A 9,803-nucleotide genomic window follows, 5' to 3' on the forward strand; every position below is an offset into this window, starting at 1 on the left:
TCATGCCACCACGCCTGTCACGTCACGAAAGCACGTGTGTGTTTGGCATTAGTACACAAACCATGCTCACATGTTAAAACAGACAGAGTGCTTACCTGGCATGTGTATGTGTAGTGCCACACTAGATATGAAGGCTTGTGTGTGTGTGTGTGTCTGTCTGTCTGGGGGGGTGGGGGGCATTTGCACCGTCATCTTTCATTGCAAGCATGAGCCATGTTAGGAGAGACACGTCAGAGGCCCTGGAAGGAGAAAGCAAGGGAGAGATGGATAGAGTGAGAGAAAGGGTAGAGGGAGAGAAAGGATGGAGGAAGAGAAGGAATGGAGATAGAGAAGGGACATTTTAACCTTCTTCTATTGACCCAATTTGAACTTTTTCCCACAAGGTGATGGACACTCTCTCTCAGTAAGGTCCATATGCTCTCTCTCTCTCTCTCTCTCTCTCTCTCTCTCTCTCCCCCAGTAGGGTTGAGTCGTAAGGAGCTGCTGGTTCATGCTTACAATGAAAGATGAACACACACAGAAACACATATAAACAAGTCTTCATGTCTAGTGTGGTGCTACTGTTTGTTGGTGTGTGGACATGCACATTCAAGCGCAGGTCTATCTGTGTTCTAATGTCCATGTGGGTATGCCCCTGTGTTCTAATGCCCCTGTGTTCTAATGCCCCTGTGAGTATGCCCCTGTGTTCTAATGCCTCTGTGTTCTAATGCCTCGGTGGGTATGCCCCTGTGTTCTAATGCCCCTGTGTTCTAATGCCCCTGTGTTCTAATGCCCCTGTGTTCTAATGCCCCTGTGTTCTAATGCCCCGGTGGGTATACCCCTGTGTTCTAATGCCCCTGTGTTCTAATGCCCCTGTGTTCTAATGCCCCTGTGTTCTAATGCCCCTGTGTTCTAATTCCCCGGTGGGTATGCCCCTGTGTTCTAATGCCCCTGTGTTCTAATGCCCCTGTGTTCTAATGCCCCTGTGTTCTAATGCCCCTGTGTTCTAATGCCCCTGTGTTCTAATGCCTCTGTGTTCTAATGCCTCGGTGGGTATGCCCCTGTGTTCTAATGCCCCTGTGTTCTAATGCCCCTGTGTTCTAATGCCCCTGTGTTCTAATGCCCCGGTGGGTATACCCCTGTGTTCTAATGCCCCTGTGTTCTAATGCCCCTGTGTTCTAATGCCCCTGTGTTCTAATGCCCCTGTGTTCTAATGCCTCGGTGGGTATGCCCCTGTGTTCTAATGCCCCTGTGTTCTAATGCCCCTGTGTTCTAATGCCCCTGTGTTGTAATGCCCCTGTGTTCTAATGCCTCGGTGGGTATGCCCCTGTGTTCTAATGCCTCGGTGGGTATACCCCTGTGTTCTAATGCCCCTGCGAGTATGCCCCTGTGTTCTAATGCCCCTGTGAGTATGCCCCTGTGTTCTAATGCCCCTGTGTTCTAATGCCTCGGTGGGTATGGCCCTGTGTTCTAATGCCTCGGTGGGTATGCCCCTGTGTTGTAATGCCCCTGTGTTCTAATGCCTCGGTGGGTATGGCCCTGTGTTCTAATGCCCCTGTGTTGTAATGCCCCTGTGTTCTAATGCCTCGGTGGGTATGGCCCTGTGTTCTAATGCCCCTGTGTTCTAATTCCCCGGTGGGTATGGCCCTGTGTTCTAATGCCCCTGTGTTCTAATGCCTCGGTGGGTATGCCCCTGTGTTCTAATGCCCCTGTGTTCTAATTCCCCGGTGGGTATGGCCCTGTGTTCTAATGCCCCTGTGTTCTAATGCCTCGGTGGGTATGCCCCTGTGTTCTAATGCCCCTGTGTTCTAATGCCCCGGTGGGTATGCCCCTGTGTTCTAATGCCCCTGTGTTGTAATGCCCCTGTGTTCTAATGCCTCGGTGGGTATGGCCCTGTGTTCTAATGCCTCTCCTGGTCTCACACTCTCTCCGCTACAGCCGTCCACCTCCACCTCCACCTCCACCTCCTGACCTCATTCCACTATTGCTGTTCTTACTTTCCCTTTCGGTCCCCATTGTCCCCAACACCACGCGTCAACGCTCTCGTCTTCAAACAGAGAGACTGCGGGGCCACCAGGGGTCAACTTTCCCCTGGAGCTCAGCCGAGGAAGGGCGTAGCGTCTCGGAAATCAACTACGGGAGTCACTCGCCACACTCTGGCAGACCCATTTAAACCCCCCACACATACACACATCACACACACACACACACATACACACACCACACACATATACACACATCACACACATACACACACTACACACACATACACACACTACACACACATACACACACCACACACACATACACACACCACACACATACACACACACCACACACATACACACATCACACACACACACACACACATACACACACCACACACATATACACACATCACACACATACACACACTACACACACATACACACACCACACACACATACACACACCACACACATACACACACACCACACACATACACACGTCACACACATATACACACGTCACACACATATACACACACCACACATATAGACACATCACACACATATATACCACACACATGTACAGCCCCTGTCACACTACCAGATCTCCAGAGCACTGCTGGCCAGTCTGAAAAACGTGTGCCGCAGTGTTCTAAGTGTGTGTCCTGTCCTGCCTGCTGCACTCGGAGTGTGTCCCTGGGAGAGTCCCGCAGACTGAGGCGACACTGGAGCCTTCAGGGGTGTGTTTTCTCTCTCTCACACATGCACACACACACACACACACACTTTTTTCATCTATTTAATAATTTGCATTGTTGGTTTTTGTGATCAAAGTGGGAAATCAGACACACATTGTGTCTAATTTCCTTCTTGTGTGTTTTGACCTTCATAAGAGGTCAATCTGACTTTCACCTTGAGAAAAGAACACTCACACAGTAGTCAGAACAGCACAAACTTTCAGGCGTGGATAACTTGTGGAGATTTGGGCTTAAAGGGTTTTATATTCTGGAAATGCAAACTGTAATCCTAACAGGCACTGACCATGCACTTCCCTCCCTTAACCCTTAAAGGTGTATCGTCACACCAGAATGTTGGAAAATGAACATTCTAAAGAATGGGTTCATTGAATTTCCTGTGAGGGAAATTTGGTCTCTGCATTTATCCCAATCCGTGAATTAGTGAAACACACTCAGCGCACAGTGAGGTGAAGCACACACTAATCCCGGCGCAGTGAGCTGCCTGCTACAACAGCAGCGCTCGGGGAGCAGTGAGGGGTTAGGTGCCTTGCTCAAGGGCACTTCAGCCGTGCCTACTGGTCGGGGTTTGAACCGGCAACCCTCCGGTAACAAGTCTGAAACTCTAGCAAGTAGGCCACGGCTGCCCCCCATAATGGATTACATGGGGGGCAAGGCTGCCCCCCATGTAATCCATTATAGCCACGTCCACACCAAAAAAATGTTCCACCAATATTCCTTTTCTTTCTTCCGCAGAACCTCCGGTCTTACACGTATGTCTGAAAGCCCTCTGTGTGTTTTTGTGAGTGTGTGTTGGGGGTGCAAGATGGTCTACTTGATAGGTAAAATTGAATTACATTACGACTAGGGCTGTCAAAATAACTGATTAATTTCGATTAATTAATTTGAGAAAAAATAACTGATTAAAAAAATTAGTGCAGATTAATCGATTCCGTATGACCTTTACCCCCGAGCCGTTCTAGTCAGTAAAAATTAGAAGAAAACGTGCTGCCTGGATCATTGATTGGAACATTTACTTTTAAAAAACGGCCTGATGGTGTTGATAAAAATAAAGTGTTGAAAATAAAGTCCTCTGCAATGTCTGCAGCAAGGAATTTACATATTACCGGAGTTCATCAACTCTATAGTCGCACATCAATGCAAAGAAATAAGTGTTGACATTGAGGGGAGTGTTAATTTATTTTCATTGTGTCCCCTAGGTTATATCTGTGGCCTGAAATGCCTTGTATGTGAAAAAAAAACTTCTTCCCGAAGCACTTTATTTTGAATTTATTTGAATTTGAAGCACTTTGAATTAATTTCCTCAGCATATTAGGTCATATCATAGATTATTATGGCAATTATTTGAACAGTGAAAATAATAATAAAAGTTTTTGAACTTTAATGTCACTAATGCTGATTATTCAATGATTCATTTGAATTTAAATATTTAAAATACTTTCAGAACAAAAATTATATATGCGATTTTAGAATTTAGATGAATTAATCACTGAGTATGTAATTAATTAGATTCATTTTGTAATCGATTGACAGCCCTGATTACGACATGTAATCTAGTCTGATTATAGTTACTTGGTTTTTCAATCTGATTACGTAATCTAGATTACTTGTAATCAGTTACTACCCAACCTCGCTTTGGTGTCTGCTAAATGAATACATTTAATGAATAAATGTAATCCAATGCAAATAATATTGGAGTGATAAAGGCAATGTATGGACTGAGAAGGCTACTTCTACATACAGTATTACTGCGAATAATAAGCAAAAGACATTTTATTTAAAAACATGTTTTTAAAAATACATAATAAATGCAACTAGCAGACCGCCACATAAAATTACATTGTGCCATGTACTCAAAGCTTCAGATATACAAAGAACACCATAAAATCAGCCCATACAAAATACTGTTAAAAATCAGTTTTCAGTACACAAAGTAAGCCTATGAGCATTTTCACCAGCAGTCAATTTACTACCATCAAAAGTGCCACACAGATCTGATCAGATAAATTGTCTGTTTTATCCTTGTTCAGTTCATGTCTCCCAGGAAGGCCCGTCGGCTGTTTTGCCGGGGCAGAATGTGAGAGATTGTGCTGATATTGATCGGCTCGATTCCTACCACCGACCCCCTCCAGAAGTCCCACCTCATCACGGAGCGCAGAGATTTCCTGAATTCCTCGTTTTTCCAGGTGTACAGAAACGGATTGGTGACGAAGAGCGTGCAGAACACAACCCAGAGCGGTGTCCAGAGCGCGGCGGGCACCTGCACGAAGAGCCGCGCCACGAGCGCCCACAGCATGGGCTCAGTGGTGACGACGAACACGAAGCACACCGCGAGCATATACAGCCCCAGGCGCTTGTCCTTGCGCGGGAAAGAGTATGGGAGATTGTTCACAATTTGGAAATTTAAGATGCTGACCCGTTTCACGCTGATTTGAACCCTTCTAAATATTTTGAAATAACAGTAAAGTACGATCGCCGTTTGTGCCGTTACTGTGCAGGCCAGCGTGGCGCACGCAAAAGAGTTGGCCAGGACAGATGTCCCGGCGATGGAGGATGCTGAGGCAGAATGACTGCTCGCGCATCCTTCCGTAGGATAACCAGATGTTGTGAGCCAGGGCACGAGACAGCCCACGGATATGAGCCACGAACCGCTTATCATCCACTCCGTGTTTCGTCTCTGATAGAGCGACTGGTATGTAGCGGGCACTTTGGTGATGAGCACATACCTGTTGACGGCGATGAGCGAGTGCGAGAGTAGTGACACGGTGATGCCCAGAAACAGCAGGGCTTCTTTGAACGCCTGATACCCCGGACTTAGCGAGCTCCCAGTCGACAGTATCACCGCTTCGTGAGGCATCCAGAACGCACACACCAACAAGTTGGCCACGCAGCCGTTCACAATGAAGGCATTGCTAGCGGTGCGGAGCTTCTTGAAGGTCATGACCAGGTAAACGACCATCAGATTAAGCACGGCACCCGCCACGCCCATGAACGTGTAGAGAGTGGCGAGGCAGAGGCGTGAACCGCGTGCCATGGCGCATTCGACCAGTTGCTCCGACTCGTTGGCCATGACTGAGTCCGTGTTGTCTGTGGGGAGAATCAGACGCGATAAGTTCACACATCATCTGTTCTGGCGCAGCCCAGGTAGCCCGTGAGTCCGCGGGAGAGGATGGCGCGGGACTGAACAGCACTCGCGAGCTGCCTCTACCACTGCAGCTACCTTCACTGATACTGCCGTGGAGACAACAGCGCAGCTCCAGCGCACTGCGCGAGCAGATAAAGTGGTCGAGATAAACTAGCCTCCGTGATTCACGAGCGCATCATGAATTATTCAGATATCAACAAACGGTGGAGCCGCGCGGACAAATCATTAGCTGCATCAAAGCCCAGAGACCCATTAAAGCGCACGGCCACGCGTGCCATTAACGGCTGCAATGGTTAACCAGCCTGTCTCGTTCTGCATCTGGCTCATCTTCATCGTCATCGTCATCATCATCATCATCATCATCTTGATTTCCAGTAAATTCCATTCATTGTTGGTTACCACTGAGGGTACATGATTATTCTATCACATTTTCTATGCAGTGAAAAAAATAAAATAACTGCACTTATATATTTATTTTCCAAAGAAACCAATTTCCCAGTGATAGCGCGTGCAACCTTCAGCTTGGAGACACCTTCCAGACACGGGGCGCGTGGCCTCACGCTAATCATCTAATCAGGAGCGATCTGATGCCAACTGGCGTTACAACGGACACGAGCTCATTGTAGTGGGAGAGCTTTTAGCGCCGCCTCACGGGGCAACATGAAAGGGCAGAGCATGACCCGAGAGGAGGCCTGATGCCGTCGCGTGCGCGCGCGCGCACGCCTGAGAGAAGGTGGGCTGCAAGTGTTGCCGCGCCGAGCGGCAGATCTGGAGAGACTGATTGCAATGTAAGGGAGCTCTACAGTTCTTTAACTTTAACCACAAACCGACCCGGAGGTAGGCCAGACAGGAGTATTCAAATAGATCTGACTGCATGGTGTGTGTGTGTGTGTGTGCATCTCAGACAGGCCTAAGAGTTTGCAGCTCTCAGTTTAAGCACCATGGTACGTTCTGTCAGAAGCTGTGGAAAGCTCTTCTCTTATCAGGGGTCTGGACTCATGGAGTGGAAGTGAGCCGAAAACTGCTGCACTGAGAGACAGCCAGTGTGGCGGGTGTGTGTGTGTGTGCTGAAGAACTGCGTGTGTGACACTGTGTCTGTGTGTATCTCTCACTCCCAACTACCCTGCTGTCTCTGTTTTTAGCCTGTTCAGTGAAGCTGTGTGTGTGTGTGTGTGTGTGTGTGTGTGTAACTGTGTCTTTAGTCTATTGTCTCTCTCCAGCCTCGCAAACCTCTTTGTGAGTGTGTGTGTGCGCGTATCTGCGCGTCTCAGCCATTAGCCGTTTCCGTCTCTGCGTGTGTGCGCAACACCTCCATGTGTCTCCACTTATCTTCTATTCTCGTCAGGAAATAGAAAAGAAGTTCTGGACACGTCCAGGTTTGTTCAAAATTAGTTGTTTTTTATTGTGATCCTTCCATCTGTGATGAGTACAGTGCAAAACAAATATATTTAACATATTTCAGATATTTATTTCCATAACAGTCATCTGCTCACAAGCTCCTGGGTTTACATATGCTCCTGAAAAGCCAAATACTGATCTAGAGCAACACAGTTAAACTTCTTTACATCCATACGGCTGGGAAAAATATATACCTCAAACAGTATTTTACAGCTATTCTCTGTATATTCCAAAGAGGTAGAATACTTCAGTCAGAAAGAGTCCCCGGTCTAAACATGTGAACAGAAAAGCAAAGCAAAACAAAACGAAACAAACAAACGGACGCGGATGCAGCGGGGAATGTGGAGGGTCATCATGACAGGAGGCTGCTGTCGCCATGGTTTCTGTCGTCGTGTCTTCCACTTTCAGACACAGTGTCGTGTGCTGCTGAGCCTTGTGTGTGTGTGATGGTTTGGAGGGACATGAAAGGGAGTTAAGGTGTGTGTGTGTGTGTGGGGGGGGGGGGGTCAAATGCTTCTTGATTTTACCCTTGATTTTACACAATCCACTTTTAGGCACCAATGACACTATGTTTACATCATCATCATCATCATCATTATCATCATCATCATCATCATACAAAAAAAAAAAACTCAAAACACATCAACAATAACAACGGCACAAGATGGCAACTGGACTAGTTCTGCTGCTGTTTTGTCTAGGACCAGTCTGCCATTCACAGGAATCTGCTCACACACACACCGGATTTTAGTCAGATATAGACACACACAAACACAGCGTTATAACAGTCTCTGTCCTGCTTGTGCATTCACGTCTTTAAATTAGAAAATAAAAGTAGCGTTGGTCATCAGCGCTGGTTTGGGCGGCGGCTGGCTGGTCGCTGTGTGCGTTACATAAAGACCTGTGCATCACAACAGCTTTGTGTGAGTCGCCTAAAAATAAACTGCACTCAAGTTAAGGCCAAGCTGGGGGGGTACAATGGTGTCTGAGCTTCATTATCAGAGGAGTGTGTGTGTGTGTGTGGACTGATAAGTAAATCTCTGCTGTTTGAACATCATGGAACTGTAAATGGGTGCTACATGTGATCATGTGAAAGTATATGTATGAGTATGCGTGTGTGTGTGTGTGTGTGAGGAGTGTGAGTGTTTTGGAGATGCAACGTGACGTGTAGTCACATTACAGTTGCTGGTGTGTCATTACTTGGGACGGATGGAGAGAGGACCATAAGACCCCCCCCCCCCCCCCACACACACACACACACACAGACACACACAGGTACTCAGGGAAAAGAGCAGTCAGAGCCTCCACAAGCTGTTTTCTCTAACACACACACGCACATGCACACACACACACACACACACACACACACACACACACACGACGACACACACACACACACGACGACACACAGGGCCCCACAGTAGATAGGGAGATTAGGCACTATGAAGAGTGAGTTTTTCTTTCACTCTGTCTGGTTGCTACAGTCACACACTTAGGCACCCTCAAAAACACCCTGAATCACACACACACACTCTCTCTCTCTCTCTCTCTCTCTCTCTCTCTCTATACATTCAAAATACACCTCCAAGCTCGGGTAGCTTACCATGACACAGCGCAATGACCATAAAGCAGTCATTGCCCCACACACACACACACACACACACACACACACACACACACACACACACATGCCAAGATTGGTGTGAAATACATCATTTAAATGATACATTTTTTGAAAGAAAGGTAAAAAGAAAATTGAAAAGCTGAAAGGTGATGAGGTCCAAGGTCAGGACATTATTACCATGTGTTATCAGGATGAAGGATGAAGACGTAGAAAATCCCTTTTCAAATCGAAAAATCTCTCTACCGCTCCCCTGACGAGAAGAGTGGGTGTGATCATGAGGATTTCCTGATGAGAGCCGTGTGTGTGTGTGTGTGTGTCTATGTGTGTGTGTGTGTGTGTGTGGGCGACTGCACAGTGGGAAAGACAAGTTCTCATTTTCTTTCTCCCCCCCTGCCCCACAGCAGTCCCAAGGGATTCAGATACAAATCTAGGTGTGTGTGTGTGTGTGTGTGTGTGTGCGTGTCAAGGTCTGGGTGGTGTTCAGCAGGGGTCTTCACAGCAGTCCATCTGCATCCACTAGTTGGTGTGTCTGTCCTGGGTTCACGAGCCTGTGTGTGTGTGTATGTATATATGTCTGTCCATTGGTGAATCCTCAGGCCGTGTGTGTGTGTGTGTGTCCAGCTTTGAATCCTCAGGCCCCGTGTGTGTGTGTGTGTGTGTGTGTGTCTGTGTGTGTGTGCGTATCCATCGGTGAATACTCAGGCCGTGTGTGTGTGTGTGTGTGTGTGTGTGTGTGTGTGTCCAGCTGTGAATCCTCATGCCCCGTGTGTGTGTGTCTGTGTGTGTGTGCGTATCCATCGCTGAATCCTCAGGCCGTGTGTGTGTGTCCATCGGTGAATCCTCAGGCCGTGTGTGTGCGTGTGCTTAGCGTAGGGTGGCAGCTTTAGTACTGAAGATATTCAGACTGAAGGGAC

General features: G+C 47.4%; 2 protein-coding genes across 6 annotated transcripts in view; both read right to left on the bottom strand.

Annotated features, from left to right (window-relative positions):
• Positions 1–4,537: 4,537 nt before the first annotated feature.
• Positions 4,538–6,144, bottom strand: gpr88 (G protein-coupled receptor 88). Its single transcript, XM_042057281.1, has one exon. It carries the CDS (start codon positions 5,790–5,792, stop codon positions 4,749–4,751), a length of 1,044 nt encoding a protein of 347 aa, XP_041913215.1. The 5' UTR covers positions 5,793–6,144; the 3' UTR covers positions 4,538–4,748.
• Positions 6,145–9,628: 3,484 nt separating this feature from the next.
• The window catches only part of cdc14ab (cell division cycle 14Ab), a 45,480-nt gene continuing 45,305 nt past the window's right edge, over positions 9,629–9,803 (bottom strand). For all 5 annotated transcript variants that reach the window (XM_042057268.1, XM_042057267.1, XM_042057270.1 and 2 more), the window contains one exon: positions 9,629–9,802. In XM_042057268.1, coding sequence (XP_041913202.1) covers positions 9,773–9,802 — 30 coding nt within the window. In that variant the 3' untranslated portion in view covers positions 9,629–9,772. The remainder of the gene's footprint in view (position 9,803) is intronic.

The sequence above is a fragment of the Alosa sapidissima genome, chromosome 12, assembly GCF_018492685.1.
Source record: "Alosa sapidissima isolate fAloSap1 chromosome 12, fAloSap1.pri, whole genome shotgun sequence".
Taxonomy (NCBI): Eukaryota; Metazoa; Chordata; class Actinopteri; order Clupeiformes; family Clupeidae; genus Alosa; species Alosa sapidissima.